The sequence below is a fragment of the Mrakia frigida genome, assembly GCF_051309035.1.
Source record: "Mrakia frigida strain ATCC 22029 unplaced genomic scaffold BDY24scaffold_2, whole genome shotgun sequence".
Classification (NCBI taxonomy): domain Eukaryota; kingdom Fungi; phylum Basidiomycota; class Tremellomycetes; order Cystofilobasidiales; family Mrakiaceae; genus Mrakia; species Mrakia frigida.
This window is the reverse complement of record NW_027481279.1, coordinates 749,962-765,225: the sequence shown is the minus strand read 5'-3', so window position 1 is coordinate 765,225 and position 15,264 is coordinate 749,962. Positions and strand designations below refer to the sequence as shown.

The 15,264-nt window shown below is 54.6% G+C and overlaps 5 protein-coding genes across 5 annotated transcripts; 4 read left to right on the top strand and 1 right to left on the bottom strand.

Annotated features, from left to right (window-relative positions):
• Positions 1–76: 76 nt before the first annotated feature.
• Positions 77–3,723, top strand: BDY24DRAFT_375433 (uncharacterized protein). Its single transcript, XM_076638546.1, has 10 exons — positions 77–934; positions 1,024–1,044; positions 1,155–1,567; positions 1,654–1,707; positions 1,779–1,957; positions 2,040–2,089; positions 2,167–2,575; positions 2,666–2,830; positions 2,910–3,487; positions 3,597–3,723. The coding sequence occupies exons 1-9, from the start codon at positions 314–316 to the stop codon at positions 3,221–3,223; spliced, it is 2,226 nt and encodes a 741-aa protein (XP_076500771.1). The 5' UTR covers positions 77–313; the 3' UTR covers positions 3,224–3,487; positions 3,597–3,723.
• A 398-nt stretch (positions 3,724–4,121) lies between these two features.
• On the bottom strand, positions 4,122–4,641 carry SRX1 (sulfiredoxin; the record flags this gene model as incomplete). The annotated part of the gene is made up of 3 exons (XM_076637212.1): positions 4,122–4,227; positions 4,314–4,408; positions 4,561–4,641. Coding segments are annotated over 3 exons (282 nt in total), but the record flags the coding sequence as incomplete, so codon positions are not given.
• Positions 4,642–6,692: 2,051 nt separating this feature from the next.
• Positions 6,693–10,829, top strand: BDY24DRAFT_375426 (C2H2-type zinc finger protein). The gene is made up of 6 exons (XM_076638545.1): positions 6,693–6,929; positions 7,211–7,314; positions 7,483–7,514; positions 7,696–7,942; positions 8,047–8,415; positions 8,534–10,829. Exons 1-6 carry the CDS (start codon positions 6,727–6,729, stop codon positions 10,384–10,386), a joined length of 2,808 nt encoding a protein of 935 aa, XP_076500769.1. The 5' UTR covers positions 6,693–6,726; the 3' UTR covers positions 10,387–10,829.
• A 137-nt stretch (positions 10,830–10,966) lies between these two features.
• Positions 10,967–12,474, top strand: BDY24DRAFT_437931 (C2H2-type zinc finger protein). Its single transcript, XM_076644313.1, has 5 exons — positions 10,967–11,329; positions 11,481–11,584; positions 11,688–11,719; positions 11,872–12,178; positions 12,265–12,474. Exons 1-5 carry the CDS (start codon positions 11,055–11,057, stop codon positions 12,354–12,356), a joined length of 810 nt encoding a protein of 269 aa, XP_076500768.1. The 5' UTR covers positions 10,967–11,054; the 3' UTR covers positions 12,357–12,474.
• Positions 12,475–12,887: 413 nt separating this feature from the next.
• BDY24DRAFT_375417 (uncharacterized protein) lies at positions 12,888–15,053 on the top strand. The gene is made up of 9 exons (XM_076638544.1): positions 12,888–13,129; positions 13,292–13,347; positions 13,474–13,505; positions 13,810–13,862; positions 13,932–13,997; positions 14,070–14,154; positions 14,237–14,332; positions 14,412–14,435; positions 14,523–15,053. Exons 1-9 carry the CDS (start codon positions 12,950–12,952, stop codon positions 14,651–14,653), a joined length of 723 nt encoding a protein of 240 aa, XP_076500767.1. The 5' UTR covers positions 12,888–12,949; the 3' UTR covers positions 14,654–15,053.
• Positions 15,054–15,264: the final 211 nt, after the last annotated feature.

The following is a 15,264-nucleotide window of genomic DNA, read 5'->3' as shown; positions in this document are numbered from 1 at the left end:
TCCTGTCGTCGCGAAGGAGGAGTGTTGTGAAAGACTCTGAACGAACGCCTTCTTTGCGCCTCTTTCTCTCGAACGACCATCATCCCTCGAATCCCCCTTTCTTCTCGACTTCGTTCTTCAGCTCACACCTGCCACCCAAAACTTCAACAGAGCCTCACTAGACTCGTCAGACCTGTAGAAGACGACTGGAAGAGGAGGGAACCTCGGCACAGTTCGTTGAAAGATCGGCCAGCGGCAACAGGTTTGGTCGTTTCTCCGACCCTGATCTTCCTTCTTTGCACTGCGATTCTTCTCTCATCAACCCCACCTTTGTATGGCCCCTCCCTTGGCTTCCCGGGGCATGTTCTTCCTCGAAAAAAAAAGGTCGCACACGACCACTTCTTCGACGGCCTTCGTGTCCCTTGGCCCAACCTCATCAACCTCTCCTCCTCCTTCAGCCCTCTCTCTTTGTTCCTTCTCGTCCCCCTTGTACCCTCTTCACCACTCTTACACTACCCTCCTTTCGAACTATCTGAGGTTCAACCAACCTCTCCTCCCAGCCATGTTCCCTTCCTTTCGCAACTTCCTCGCTCGACGAGGCTCGACCAGCTCAACGCTCCTTCCCGACTCGAGGTCTAAACTCCGGATCCTCAGCTTCTCAGCAGTCTTCACAACAACCCTCCTCCTTTTCTTCCTCGCCTCTCCTGGTTCTATATCGTCTCTCCTCACCCTGAGCGGGCTGCAATCGAGTTCGACGGCAGGGCTGGGCTCCCTCTCGTTGAACGACCTCGACGCGGGATACTCTGTCTTCCCCTCGGACAGGACGTTCGGAGGTCAGGACGGAGCGAGTCTCACGAAGGAGGTTCAGATCTTGGACGACGAGTGTCTGGAGCGATGGATTGGTCGAGGAGAGTCGTGCTTGAGGGAGAGTTTAGAAGGGAAAGTCGTCGTCGATGTGAGCTCACTCCTCGTTCCCTTGTGTCTTCTTTCTTCACGACAAGGCTCTTGCTGACAGAACAATCGTCCTTCGACTCTTCTCGTCAGATCGTCTGGACGTGGGTCAACGTGAGTAGCCTCGTTCCTTCCCCGTTGCTCGTTGCGGAAACGCGAGAAAGACGAAAGCAAGCTTCGGTCGACTTCGTTCTCAACTCCCCCTCTTCCTCTTTGCTTCTCAGGGTACCGACCCGCAATGGCTAGAGCAGTTTAAACGCTACGCTGAAGAAGCCAACGTCGACGTCCCTTTCAAGCACTTCAGGAACAAGTCGGAACTCCAGCACTCTCTCCGCGCCGCTCTTCAAGCCATGAGAGGTCGCATTCGGACATTCCACCTCGTTCTGGGAGACTGGGCTCTGGAGGGAGACGATAGGAAGGAGGTTCTGTGGAACCTGGAGTTTGAAGATCGTGGAGAGGATTGGAGGGTGGGTCAGATCCCGACTTGGCTCCGGCGGGAGTTGGTGGGAGTGGGAACAGAGGAGGGAGTCGTCGTTGAGGTTCACCATCACTCGGACATCTTCCGAGATCGAGCGAGTGGTGGAGCAGCTTGGGAGGAGAGGCAGTTCAGGCACGATACGCTTCCTACGTTCAACAGGTGAGTTTGATCGGCCAGATCGTCGAGGTCTCGTCGAGTTGCCGCGGGCTGACTCTCGTCGTCTCTTCTTTCTTGTTATTCTGCAGTTTCGCCATCGAAGGAAACCTCGTCAACATCCCTGATCTCGCTGAAAACTTCATGTGAGCTCACCTCGTTCATCTCGACGCCTCTATTCGTCTTCTGACCCCCTTTTTTCGTCGCGTCGGAACAGCTACCTCAACGACGAGTTCCTCCTCACTCGACCGCACACCCTCACCGACTGGGTCCACCCTCTCTTCGGTCCTATCGTTCGAATCGCTCAACCAGGAACGATCGAACCTGCGACTGAGTTCCCACCGACGGCTTGCCCTCACGAGCTGTCGGCGTTGACGCGTTCGAACTTTCTTCTCGGTGAGTCCCCGAAAGTCCCCAGGGCCAGAATTTCTCTTTTCCTGAAGCCTGACGTCGACTTTGACCCCATCCAATTCGATAGGTCATCGATTCGGAGCCAAGAAACGAGCACCCGTCGAGCATATCGGCAAAGTTCGTCGCCCTCTCTTTTCTGTGTCGCACTTCTCGTCCTTGCGCTGACTCTCATCTCCTATTTGTGTTTCTCCTAGCTTCTCTCGACACCGATGCTGGAGGAAATCGCCATCATCTGGAGGAGCGACTTCGCCTTCTCCGCTCATCGTCGCTTTCGGGAGGTCGAACGAGGTCTATCGGACTCGTCACGCGTCGGGGATCTACATCCTTCGTGGCTGGCTCCCATGTTCCTCATCGAACGAGCGAGAGAGAGCATGCTCTGGACGTGGGCTGTTGTGAGACTCGGGGGAGAGGATGGGATGTGGGGAGACGAGGAGAGGGAGGAGATAAGGAAGATGTTGCGGGTGAGAGAGGCTACGACGCAGAAGTCGGTGGTGATCCCGAGGTTCGACAAGTCGACGCGACCGATGATGGATTGGAAGAACCTGGAGCCTCAGATGAAGGAGATGGGGGTGGAAGGTCCTCAGGTCACGGAGTTCTTGTGGTGTGAGTCTCGTTTTCTTCGCTTTTTTTTTTTTTTTTTTCCACTCGAAGTTCCGCTGACTCGCCTCTTCCTGTTTTTCCCATGTCTTGCAGCGAGTCTCGACGGTGCCCTCCCCAACGGACCTGGATACTACTACACATCGTGCACCATCAAGCTCGAAACCTGCTTCGGTACCTTCTGGAACGAGTCGGAAACGACTTCATCGACCGACGCGTTCAAGAGACTCGCTTTTGAGCACACAGAGTGTGGAGACTGCAGTGAGCACCCTCTTTCTTTCCTCTTTCGTAGTCCCAGACCTTTTCTGATCCACTCCCTCTCCCTTCCGTCGCCTTGCAGTCCTTCAAGCACTCGCTAGAGCGTCCGGACCTCGAGGACTCTCCGCTCTCCTTCCCGCCACCGACATCTCCTTCTCGCCGACTCATCACTCCTCCATCTCACAACCGCACCTGCCTCTCACTAAACTCTTCGAAGGAACCGACTTCTCTCTCGACAACGTCGTTCGAAGCCCGAAGCGGGAGACGGTCGACTTGAGGGTGTGGTGCCTGAGACTCATCGCTCGTTATCAATATACTGAGGGTCGATCGGAGTTCGCGTTCACCCAGGTACGTTTCCGAACCGTCCGGAGTTGTCGAGGAGCGATCGAGAGTTGAGCTCGGGGGAGGAATTGAGACGATGCGACGCGTCTCTGAGTCTGATCGTAATGCCGACGTCTCTCTTCTTTTCCAGGTCAAACACCCCAAAGTTAGCTCACGGAATTCCCTCTATCAGTACTGATCCCCTCTCGCTGACATTCTTCCCCTCTCCGCTTCCGTTCTCCTCCAGGACATGATCGCAGCGGCTGCTCAACTCTCGTCCGGACGCATCAGCTCAATGGTTCTCAACGACGACATCGTAGGATTCGATACAGAGCGCTCGTGAGTCTTACCTTTGACTCCTTTCGACGAAACAGAGAGAGATGCGAAATATCGAAGGTGAAAGGAAGAACTGACGGGTCGCTCTGAACCATCTTTCTTCCTCCTCCAGCATCGCCTCCATGATCTCTTGGTTGGACGCTAAGGTTCGTCCACTCTCTCTCCCTTCATGTCAGTACAGCGACGTTGAGTTGACCTTTCTCGTTCCCTTCTTTCAGTGGCCCAAACCTGCCGCTTGGGAACGACCGAAGCCGACGAACAAACGATCGAACTTCTAGACTTCTGCTCGCTGGGTTTGCTTCGTTATTGTATCTTTAGCTCACTGTATCAAAATACCACCTCTTTTGGACCTAACGTCATGACTCGATCTCGGCTGGTAGGTAGTCTACAGGAGGGAAAGGGCGAGGAAAGAGGGAGATGGCTCCGTCAGAGGTGGAGAGATGCAGATCTCCGACCTGAGTATGTGGGACTACAGATGGTACACGAAGCCTTTGAAGAGAGGAGATGTAGGAATGAGATCGTCAGCAAAGGTTCGAATGGACGTCGACGCGGAGGGAAGGACGGACGCGTCTCGAACTCACTGAAGTAACCTCACACCGTCTGAGGCTTCCCCTCGCAAAACACTTGCAGAAGACTCCTAAAACTGACTACCGCCACCAAGATACAGTTTCATCGTTGAGGCAGGGACGGAGATGATCTTCCCGGGAATCGTTTCTCGTCCGAGTCGCTTGTGAGCTTCGTAGCTGTAAGAGAAGAAGAAGAAGAGGAAGGGAAGGAGAGGTCAGAGTCTGTAGAAGGGTTAAAAAGAGGTGCTGCGAAAGAGACCTACCGATGACAACCTCCGAGACTGTAGTAGCGGCTCTGAGACGGATCCGAAGGGTTCTTGACTCGCAGGACTTCGATGGGCGTGAAAGTATCTCCTCGCTGAAGAAGAAAGGGATAGAGTTGGGATGCAAGTTAGTTGAAGCTTCGTGAAGGAACGAGACGCATGTTCCAGACAGATCGATGGTCGAGCGAAGGAGGACGAGCGGTGAAGGGAGGGGAGAGAAGGAGGAGCAGTGGAAAGCCGAGCTCACCTCGATCTCCTTCATGAAAGTCTGAACCTTCTCCTCGTCGAGAATCGAAGGGATCGGTCGAGCGATGACAGCCATGGGTACTGAAGACGGCAGAAGAGGCAGGAGGAAGGGAAGGAGATGTCAGGCAAAGGAAGGAAGTGGAGGTGAGCTCGAGCTCAGCAATTCAGCCCTCCCTCCTTCTTTCCCTCGAAGAAGAGAGCTCACCGTCGTGGACCTGGGTGATCCCGTTTCCAAAGACCGAAAACTTCGAGGGCTCCTCCTCAGTATCCTGCGACTTCTGTGCAGTCGCTTCTGGAGGGGAGGAGGAAGGGGAGGCGGGAGGTGGGAGGGAGGAAGAGGATTGGTTGACGAGGCCGTCTTGAGCTGGAGACTCGGTCGTAGAGGGAGTGGACATGGTTCGAGAATATGGAAGTAGACGAGGGATGAGACAGGAAGTGGATCGAGGTGCTGAGATGGTCTTAAGGAGGTGCATGGACGTTGGGAGGCAGGGAGGAAGGGGAGAAGAGAGACGGGAGGCGAAGGGGGGGGTCCGTTTGAAGCGGAGGAGGGTTGCGGCCGAGAATGACGTTTCAGGCTATGAAAGCCGATATGTTTTTTTCGTTCGAGAGAAGAAGGAAGGCGATAGGACGCTGAAGTTGAGGGAGGACGCCGGAATAGGACAAAAAGGGACACTGGGACGCAGGGAGAAGAGTGGTCGGCGAGGGCGGGCTGGTGATTAGCAGGAAGCAAGACGCCTTGCAAGAGTGTTTTTCTGTGATTGGGCAGATATTCGATCTCTTTGGTGAATTTCTTCTAGCCAGTCCCTGTTGTCCACAAAGAAAAGGGGAAGAGGGAAGCCGTAGAAAGGAGACGACGACGCGTCGTCAAATCTGTCGGCGACTCTTAGCCCGATAATCCACCTTCGTGTAGGTATTTGCCCCCAAGCGCACTTCAATCGATCCTCGCTATGATCTCTCTCCCTTGTCGTCCTTCAAGCTCTTCTGCTGAAGTCTGTGCGACTCCAGCTTTTCCTCTTTCTGCATCATATCCCGTCTGCTCAGCGACCTTATCGCTTTGACAAGGGCCTCTTCATTCTTCTGGACGTCGCGTCCAATGAGTCTGATTTTATAATCCTCTCATTGTCTTGAAAGAGCGTCCCCAGTGTTCAAAATCGAAGCTTTGTTTCCAGAGAAGCTTCAAAGGGAAAAGGAGACGCGTGAGCTTTCGTCTTTTCTTCTCAATTCGCAGCCTTCACTAACCGTAAATTCGTCTGCTTATTTTGCTACTCTTAACTACTGTATATTTGTCCGATCTTCATTCAACACCTGGCTGCCTGGTCTTCCCACTCATCTTCACAGACGCGTCGCAACCGAGTCTCAGTCTCATCCTCTCAAACTTCACCACCTCGGATCTACTGTATGGTCTTTCCCGCCCCAGCTGGCTGCCTATGAACAAACGACGGCTCGATTAATTTCGCCCTTCAACCGTTCGATGAGCATGGAGCAGCGAAAAACGGTGTTGAAGAGGGAAGAGCGACGGAAAGAATTAAGACGCGTCGAGGAATCGACCAAGAAGGCAGCGGGTCTAGCTCTGATTTACGAACGACAGTCTAGTGAAGAGACTGGGTGGGACCCCTTACAGTCATTTCGGGTCGGTTCTGATGAAACTCTACAAGTGTTCCTCGGGAGGTCGAGCGACGATTGCTTTCGAACTCGACCCATCAACCAAACGCGACGACGAGGAAAGGGAGCCGGGGAAAAAAGTTTCGATCAGAGCAGGTCTCTCACTACTCCGTCGAACCCTTGGCCTTCTGCTAGAACATGATAATGAGTTTGTTGACGGTTTCTCGCAGTTTTGTTGGTCACTTCCCAGACGCGTAGAGACGGAGGAGAGAGAGTCAATCGAAGGAAGAAGAGAGCGACGGTCGCAGATTCTCCAAGTCGCGATTTCACGTTCAAAAAAATGCAGTGACACCTCTCTTTCTTTCAGTCAGCTGTTGAAAGCAGTCTTCGAAAGGGAAAATCTCGACTTCTTGTTGTCGCGAAGGATTACGCATCAAGAATTTTGACACCGAGCAAGCTGCCCTCCGCCAAGGGCAGAGTTGAGAAAGGCCAAGTCCTCCTTCCATCCCAACTTCCACCCTCGATCCTTCCCTTCTCCCTCTCCCTCTCTCCCTCTCTCTACCCCATGAATCGCTCTACGATGGGTGCTCATCATCAACAACAACAGCAACAGCAGCAGCAACATCAATACAACTCCTCTACGAACTTCAACAACGGCGCTCCTCCTCCTCCTCCTCCAGCGGTTCTAGAGGTTCACCACTGTCTCTGGGACGACTGCCAGCGAGTCGCTCCTGACGCTGAGAGTCTCTACCTTCATCTCTGCAACGAGTTAGTACCCCTTCTTCCCTTGTGTACCATCGTAAGAGTGTTGTCTCGCCTACCTTTGAAGCTGACCTTGCTCTCCCTCTTCCTCCTTCACCTCCCCTCCCGTCCCTTTCGCCCGCCTCTCCCTTTCCTTGGCTGTTTCTCGCTCTCTCCGAACCTCCTTCAAACTCATCAACAATCCTCTTTGACGTCGTCTTCTTCCCTTCATCGCTACTCTCCCGTTCGAACTGCGACTCCTTCCCAACACTCGTCGTCGTTTCCCTCCCTCCCTTCTTCTCCTCCAGTCACATCGGACGAAAATCTACTCAAAACCTCTGCTTGACCTGTCACTGGAAGGGATGCGAGATTTCTTGCGCTAAGAGGGATCACATCACTTCTCACCTTCGAGGTAAGTTTCCTCTTCTTCTTCCTTCCCTCTTTCTGTCGAGCTCATCGACTCTTGCCCTCGTTGGTCTCGCTCCTTCAACTATTCTCGGACGATCGTTTGCTGCCTTTTCCGCTTCTTTCCTTCGTCGCTGACACTTTTCTCTCTCCCCTTCTCCTGCTATACCTCCAGTTCACACTCCTCTAAAACCTCACGGATGTCCAGTCAGTTCCTCTCCCTCTTTCTGTTTCTTGGCGTCGTTCAAAGGTCGGAAGGGTCTCGCTCGACAATCGAAGCCTAATTTCGACCTGGCCGATTAGACGGAGACCTTTTCTATTCTTCTCCTTCCTCTCACAGAACGTGCATGCTGACCTTTTCTTCGTTTCTCTCTTTCCTCCCTCCCAGGTCTGCTCGAAAACGTTCAAACGACCTCAGGATCTCAAGAAGCACGAGCGAATCCACACCCAAGAGCACCACTCAGCCCACAAGCACTCGAAGGCTGCTGTTTCCGAGGATCCAGAGTTCGCGGATCGAGTTCTCGCTGGAACCGCTCCTGCTGAGAAGAAGTCATCGGCGGGACTGCTCGTTCCTAGAGGACGAGCGGCGAGGGAGAGCTTCTCGAGCTCGGGAAGTCGAGAGGGAAGCACGCCTGGTGAGTCGCTCTTCTTCCTTTCGTCCTCGTTGTTTTTCTCGCCGCTCCACTCACGCTTCAGAACTCCCTACTGATGCTACTCTACCTCCCACATACGTATTCAGAGTTCGCATCGCCCAAATCCAACTCGCTCTCGCCTCACTCGCTCTCGAGTCACTCGGATCCTCTCTCCACTCCTCCTCCCGACCACTTCCTCCCCTACCCTCACCTTACCGCCAACCAAGATCCCAACAACTTCCCTCCTCACAACTCCCTCCTCCAGAACCCCTACGCTCTCCAGAACAACATGTACACGCTCGCCGGGGGAGGAGGATACCCCAACCAACCTCAGCTTCACCACCCTCAAGCCAATCACTACCCCGGACAGCAAGGATGGGACGGAGGAGCTCAGACAGGTCAGAAGCGAACCTACGATCTTGGAGGATTCTTCGACGAGGTCAAGAAGAGGAAGGTTGAGCCTACGTACGACCAGGGTGAGTCGCAGCAGTCTCTTCTCTCCGCCTGGGCGTTCCTCGGATGACTGTTCGAGACTTGTACCGACGCTCCTTGGCTGACCCTTTGTTGATTCCCTTCGATTCCTTTCTTCCGCAGAGATGGCTCGGCGACTCGAGGAGATGACGAGGGGACTCGCTACCGTCGGATCAGGAGGAAGCCCTGGAGACGGAAACCCTTCGCCTCCTCTCCCCACCCACTTCAACCCTCTCCCCAGTCCTTCTCACCTCCAGCTCCCTCAGCACTCCTCCATCCCCAACAACGCTTCCTTCCCCAACCTCGGTCAACCCAACTTCCTCGACCAGTTCAACACGGCAGCTCCTCTTCCCGACTTCCACAGCGAGGCGGAGGTCGCGTCCACCAACTCGTTCCTCTTCAACCTCCTCATGGGAGCGACCGCTCAGCAGCAGAACCTTCGAGGGGGATCTCCTTCGTTCAACGGAGTCGACGGATCGAGACCCAACGGAGAGCAGCAACACCAACAGCAGCACCAGCAGTCCCACGCTCCTCCTCACTTCGACGCCAACGTCCTCGCTCAAATGGGGATCGCCGGAATGCCTGGACTGGACCCCAGCGTCCTCTTCGGTAGCATCCAGCTCCAGCAGCAGTTCCAGCTCCAGCAGCAGCAGCAGCAGCAGATCCGAGAGCTCCAGGAACAGCTCGCTCTCCAGCAACGAATGGCTCAGCAGGGAAACAACTTCGGATCCAACGGACCTCTCTACCCCAACCTCCACGATCCCAACTCCTTCAACAACAACAACCACGCTCAGCAGCAGTTCTCCCGACGAACCTCGGCTCCCAACTCCGGACCCTCGTCGAACTACGGAACTCCTCCCATCTCCCTCTCCAACCGACCCATCGCTCAACTCCCCTCCGGAAACGGTCGATCCTCCCTCCCTTCCGCTCCTCCCATCCTCGGAATGCAGACCCTCTTCACCGGAAACACTCCTCAACTCCCCACTCCCGTCTCGGCGGTCCCTACCTTCGACTCGTCGGCTCCTTCCCCTGCCAACTCCCACGCGTCGTCCTCCCACTACTCGTCGTCCTCCTCGGAGATCTTCTCTTTCAACGAAGCCTCCGATCACGAGTCATCTCAGTTCGCACGAAACGGATCGACGGGATCGTACCACCAGCACCCATCGCCTGGACTCTCCACTTCGTTCGACTCGCTCGCCAAGTCGAGAGGACCTGCGATCCAGACGGGGTTGGCCCCGGTCAACCTGTTGGCGAACACCTACAGGATGATGGAGCCTCTGAGCTCGGCTGCTCCCAGGGAGTCGAACGAGAGAGGATCAGGAGGAGTCGAGGAGGAGGAGGAAGAAGACGAGGCCGTCATGGAGAACTTCGAGGAGGAGCAGGACGAGAAGATCAACTCGCCATCGGACGTCGCGATGAAGGGACCCCACCAATCTCAAACTTCGTCATCGTCGTCGTCGGAAGAAATCCTCTCCTCGTCGCCTCCCCTTCCCTCCACCCTTCTCGCCTCCGGATCCCTCCAGGATTTCGACCCCGAGCTCAAGCTCCCTTCCATCAACTCCTCCTACTCCCTCTCCCACTTCCGAACGTCTTCTACCCACCAAGGATCGGCCTCTCCTACTCCCTCGTCTCCTTCCTCCTCTCACTCCCAGTCTACCACTCGACCCACCACTCCCACCAACGGAACCACCCTACCTCCCCTCTCCACCCTCTACCCCGATCTCGCTCGACCCTGGTCGGCAGACGAGCTCGTCAAGGGAGTTCACGAAATCAGCGGACTTGGAGGAGCGGCCGAGAGGGAGTCGAAGGCGAAGGAGGCAGAGCGACACGTCGAGTTGATCAAAGCGTTGTTGATCGCTGTGAACGATAAGTGGAGGAAGACGGTCGCCATGCAGGCTGGGCAGGTGAAGGTTGAGGTGAAAGTCGAGGAGGCGGAGATGATGAGGGCGGGAGGAGGAGTGGGCCTGACTGCTTGAGGAGGAGAAGAGTCTTCGACGCGTCGTTTTGGTCTCGCCTGTTTTCGTCTCTCGTGTATGCCCTTCACTTATATTTGTAGCAGTCTCTAGCCCGCTCTCATTTCCTCTCCTCTGTTACTTTGTTTCTTTCTAGCTTTTTCGTTCTCGCCTCTGTTATGTTCGCTTTTTCGCTCGCTTGTTTTCGTTCCCTCCAGCGGGCGCGTCGGACACTCCTTTCCTTTCATCTCTCTCTCTCTCTCCCTACTTCGTTCACGCTAGCTCTATTCTCTATCTTTCTCCTACTTTTCTCTTTTGTTCGACGATTTTTTTTTACCCCAGATCGAATCTTCTTCTCACACTGTTGGCTTCGATACTGAGAGAGACAGAAACGGTAAACAGTGCGTCGCTCGATCTCCTGCTCCTTCTCCTCGTTCTGCTTGTTTTCGCTTCCCCTTGAACTCTCCCAGCCAAGGTATACCGACCTTCAACTCAGACAACTATTGTCGCCCAGCAGCCTGCGGCACTCTCAGGTCCCAGAGCCAAGCACTCCCAATTCGACTTCAACGCCCGACCTCTCGACTTCTTCCCTTCCCTCCTAACCACCACCTTCTCCCTCCCTCCCTTTCTATACATTCACCTCTCCGGCCTACTCCTTCCTTCACTCTCATCCTTTCCGACCTTTTCTCACGATGAACACGATCTCTCACGCCTCGTCGTCGTCGTCGTTCGGCTTCCCGCACTTTCAACATCAACACCCTCTTCAATCCTCCTCTCTCGCTCCTCTCCTTCACCCCCAGCAGCATCAGTACCAGCCGCCGACCATCTCCTACCAGCCTCCTTCTAGTCTCACTCAAAACATCTTCAGCGTTCCGGTCGGAGAGGTTGTTCGATGCCTCTGGACGGGTTGCGATGTGAAGGTCGAGAAGGACGACGTCGAGACCCTCTATGCTCACATCTGCAACGAGTAAGCTTCTATTTTCCTCTCTCCTATAACCTCGAGAGGTAGCACTGATTCTGCCTTCTTCACTCCCCTTTTATTCCCCCTTTGTCGCTCGTTCCTGCTCGTTCTCTCTCCCGCTCGCGTCGTCGCCGTTCCCGTCCTCCTCCTCCCTCAGTCACATCGGAAGGAAGACAAAGCAGAACCTCACTTTGGTCTGTCGATGGAACGGGTGCGACAAGGTCCACACGAAGAGGGATCATGTCACTTCTCACGTTCGAAGTCAGTCTCCTCTTTTCTTTCGCCCAGAGCGAGTCTCTTCCGACGCGAGGAAACGAAACGAAACGCTGACCGGTCTTCCCTCCCTCTCCTGCACTCCTTCCAGTCCACCTTCCCTTCAAACCTCACTCCTGCGAGGTAAGCATTGATCCTTCCCCTCGACCTACGAGAAATTCTTTTCAACCTCCAAGGGGTCGATTTCCTTCCTCTTCGACCCGCCAAGCCTCATAAATCCCTCACTTTCTCGTCGCCCGGCTCGTCTCACCCTCTGCCTTCCTTCGCCTTTACAGACCTGCAGCAAGACCTTCAAGCGACCTCAGGACCTCAAGAAGCACGAACGAGTCCACAGCGCTGCTCATCAAGCGAAACTCAAGCATCCTCGAACCGCCTACGCTCTCGCAGCGTCGCCGCCAACTTCATCAACCATCAACGAGGCTCTTCCGGCTCCTGCTCCTCCCCCTCCTCAGTCTGCAGCTTCGTCGAGTGGATCGGGATCAAGGACTGGATCGGTGTACGAGTTGTTGGAAGGGATGGATACTCATAGGCAGAAGAGGAGGAGAAGGGAGAGTTCAGTCACGTCCAACGCCAGTTCGGAAGGTCAGTCCTTCGACGCGTCTGCCTTCTTTTTTTCCTTTCGTCCTCGAGTTCGCTGACTCTTTCCGTTCCTTCTTTGGGTTCCTCAGTCTTCCCCTCCCGAGAGAGTGAATCTCCTCCCCGGGCTCTCCCTCAGCAGCAGCAGAGACTCGTCCCTTCGTACGAGCAGCAGGATCTGTAGTTCTGCTCGCCGCTTTGCTCTCGGCTCTGCTCGTTCCTACATGCCTTTACGTTTCTTTGCTTTTCTTTAGCCTAAGTATCTCTCTCGCACCCTCGCACTACTTACGATTCAACGCCCGTTCTTTCTTTATTGATCACTTGAGGAAGAAAGCCGTCGCACGAGATCCCTGCGACGCGACTGATTCTCCTGAGATGTTGGCCGCCTGGACTCCTATACTTTAACAGCGGCCTTGACAAATAGACGACTCTTCCAGACGTGTCTCTGCTCGTACTGAGGAGTCTGAGAAGATCGAGGGAGGACGAGAAAGAGAAGAGCAAAAGAAGCTCGAACAACGCTCGATTCTTCTGTCAGACTCTTAGGCACCGAAGAGCACCTTTGCATCTCACTTCTCTGCGGCTCCTCAAAACCGGAGCACTCGAATCCAAAGATTTACAAAGCAAAAATGCGAGAGTTTCGAGCCTTCCCTTCGTCTCAAACCTCGTCACTCTCTTTCTCCGCGCGCTCCCTCCCTCCTCCCCTCTTCTCGTCCAACTTCCATCCTCTTCCCCTCCTTCCCTTCACCAAAAAAAACTTCCTCTCTTCTACCTTCCACCATGGGCCACCTTATCCCACCTCCTTCTCCCTCGCCTCTGAACCGACCATGCTTCCCCTACCCTGCAGAAGACGAACACGACCCTATTCCCTGCCTCACTCCTCAGCCGAAACCCCCAAAGCTTCCTTCGAACCCTTCGGACATGGCCTTGTTGCTGCATACATTGAACTTTGCTGCGAATGTGAGTCTTCTCTCCCTTCTTCACCGCTGTATACTAAAGGGTAGACGCTGAGGGTAGGAGGTGGGAGGTTGCGAGCTCGAGGAGAGCTCATTCGTTCCCTCTGCTGACCTTGGCTGTTCCTTCCCTCTTCTTCCCGACGCTCTCTCTTTCTCTCTCGAGTAGAAACATAGCTTTCAACGGAGGAAGGATCCATCGTGCTCGCCATACATCAACCACCCGTACGTTGACTTCACCTCCCTTTCGATCCTCTCTGGCAGCAACCAATGGAGGAGCTTGGTCGACCTCGAGCGAGGCTGACTCGGATTGGCCTTGCCTTCCTTTCTTCCTCTCTTTCCTTCTATCAGGATCGGAGTCTCGAACTTCATTGCCAATTCAGGTGAGTCTAGTCGAGAGGCAGCAGGCGAGACAAAGTCGCAGAGGGAGGGAGAAGTCAGGAAGAGCGAGTGGTGGAAGGGCTGAAGAGGAGAGGAGGGCGAGAGGGTGAGCTCGGACGAGCAGAGTTCGAGGAGCGATGCGAAGGCTTCCGAGCTGCTCCTTTCGAGCTCTAGACCTTCCTCCCCAGCACAGATGAGCCGATGGGAGGGCAGGGATGCGCTGGAGAGATTTTCGCAGTCTCAGGCTCGTCGAAGAGGAGTAAGTTCAAAGCTCACCGATTCCTTTCTTCCTTCCCCTCCCTGCAGGCGAAACGGACGTCGTGGTACTTCAAGCCGCTATCCTGCATGATGTGTTAGAAGTGAGCCTTTCATTTACCTCTATAATGTTGGCCTTCTCATCGAGCTGACGGTTTCTCTCCACTCTGCAGGACACCGACTGCTCCTTCCAGGAGCTTCAGCTCGCCTTCGGATCGGAGGTCGCGGACGTTGTCATGGTTCGCTCTCGACTCAGCTCCTTCACTCGTCGGTTCGCTCGAGCTTACCATTCTCCTTTGGGCTATTCACAGGAATGTACGGATGACTGCACGCTAGGTGGGCTGGAACGGAAGCGTCGCCAGGTCGCAACAGCCGCTGGGAAGACAGCACGAGCTCGTTCGTTCGCCTTTCCTTTCTCCCTCTATGCGAGAACCTGACCTGACGACATTCTATTCTTCTATTCTATTCTTCTATTCAGAACAAGTCAAACTGGCCGATAAACTGCACAACGTTCTGTCGATACAGAGCGCAGTGCCGACGGGTTGGACGGTGCAGAGGGTTCAGGCTTACTTCCGTGAGCTTCCCTTCTTCCTTCTTCACCCTGGATCCACAACGATAGCTGATATCTCTTCAACTCCCTGCGACCTTTTCAGGTTGGGCGAAGGAGGTCACCGACAGTTCGTCCTCCTCCCGTCGTCGACCTCTTGCGTTTCCTTCGACGCGTCAAAGCTGACCTCTCCTCCCTCCTCCTCTCCCTTCCTCAGTTTGCAAAGCCTCCAACCCCACCATCGCTGCTTCGCTACAGGACATCTACGACTACGGAACCTTTGTCCTCGACGGCATGACCTACAAATGTCTACCTAAGGAGGAGGCGAACGGCAGCAGCAAGATCTAGAGCTCTCCCTCGAATTGACTCCATCCCAACTCAACCCAACCTCGCATCGCATCGATTGCTCGCCCCGTCCCACTTCACTTTCAACCTGTTATACTCGACTCGCTCGTTCGTTTCGTTCTTCCCTCCCCTTTTACATAGACGTCGAGAGTCGATCTCTCTCGCTCCTTCTCTTTCCCCTTCACGCTTCTTCTTATCTCTCTCTACTCTTTCTTATCTCGGCAGTGTTTTTTTTCTCCCTTTCTCCTTGCTTTTGACTTACAAACGACGCCCTACACACATGAAAATGACGATCTATCTTCCAAATCCTCCAGAAAGGTCTGGGAGTTCGAGACAACGAGAGCTGACCTCGAACCGCCACGAGCTCGCCCTTCCCTCCCTACCTCCTTCCTCTTTCCTTCCCCATTTCCAAACAACCGCCCCCTCAGTCCCCTCTTGCATCTCAACATGACCACCCTCCCTACCCTCCCCGTCGAAGCTCTCGAGCGAATCCTCTACTTCGCTTTCTCCTGCGACAGACTCTCCATCCCTTCCTCTCCTCCCACTCCCGTCTCCTCCACCTCCCATCTCCTCCTCGTCTCCAAAGGATTCACCGAACTCGTTCTCCCTTACTT

Excerpts from the sequence above, each read along its gene's own strand:
- BDY24DRAFT_375417 (XM_076638544.1), top strand. The coding sequence starts at position 12,950 with ATGGGCCACCTTATCCCACCTCCTTCTCCCTCGCCTCTGAACCGACCA. Across the intron at positions 13,506-13,809 it reads GAACTTCATTGCCAATTCAG|GCGAAACGGACGTCGTGGTA; the intron begins GTGAGTCTAGTC and ends CCCTCCCTGCAG. Across the intron at positions 14,155-14,236 it reads TGGGAAGACAGCACGAGCTC|AACAAGTCAAACTGGCCGAT; the intron begins GTTCGTTCGCCT and ends TCTTCTATTCAG.
- BDY24DRAFT_437931 (XM_076644313.1), top strand. The coding sequence starts at position 11,055 with ATGAACACGATCTCTCACGCCTCGTCGTCGTCGTCGTTCGGCTTCCCG. Across the intron at positions 11,330-11,480 it reads TATGCTCACATCTGCAACGA|TCACATCGGAAGGAAGACAA; the intron begins GTAAGCTTCTAT and ends CTCCTCCCTCAG. Across the intron at positions 12,179-12,264 it reads GTCCAACGCCAGTTCGGAAG|TCTTCCCCTCCCGAGAGAGT; the intron begins GTCAGTCCTTCG and ends TGGGTTCCTCAG.
- BDY24DRAFT_375426 (XM_076638545.1), top strand. The coding sequence starts at position 6,727 with ATGAATCGCTCTACGATGGGTGCTCATCATCAACAACAACAGCAACAG. Across the intron at positions 7,315-7,482 it reads CATCACTTCTCACCTTCGAG|TTCACACTCCTCTAAAACCT; the intron begins GTAAGTTTCCTC and ends CTATACCTCCAG. Across the intron at positions 7,515-7,695 it reads TAAAACCTCACGGATGTCCA|GTCTGCTCGAAAACGTTCAA; the intron begins GTCAGTTCCTCT and ends CCTCCCTCCCAG.
- BDY24DRAFT_375433 (XM_076638546.1), top strand. The coding sequence starts at position 314 with ATGGCCCCTCCCTTGGCTTCCCGGGGCATGTTCTTCCTCGAAAAAAAA. Across the intron at positions 1,568-1,653 it reads ACGCTTCCTACGTTCAACAG|TTTCGCCATCGAAGGAAACC; the intron begins GTGAGTTTGATC and ends GTTATTCTGCAG. Across the intron at positions 2,576-2,665 it reads GGTCACGGAGTTCTTGTGGT|CGAGTCTCGACGGTGCCCTC; the intron begins GTGAGTCTCGTT and ends CATGTCTTGCAG.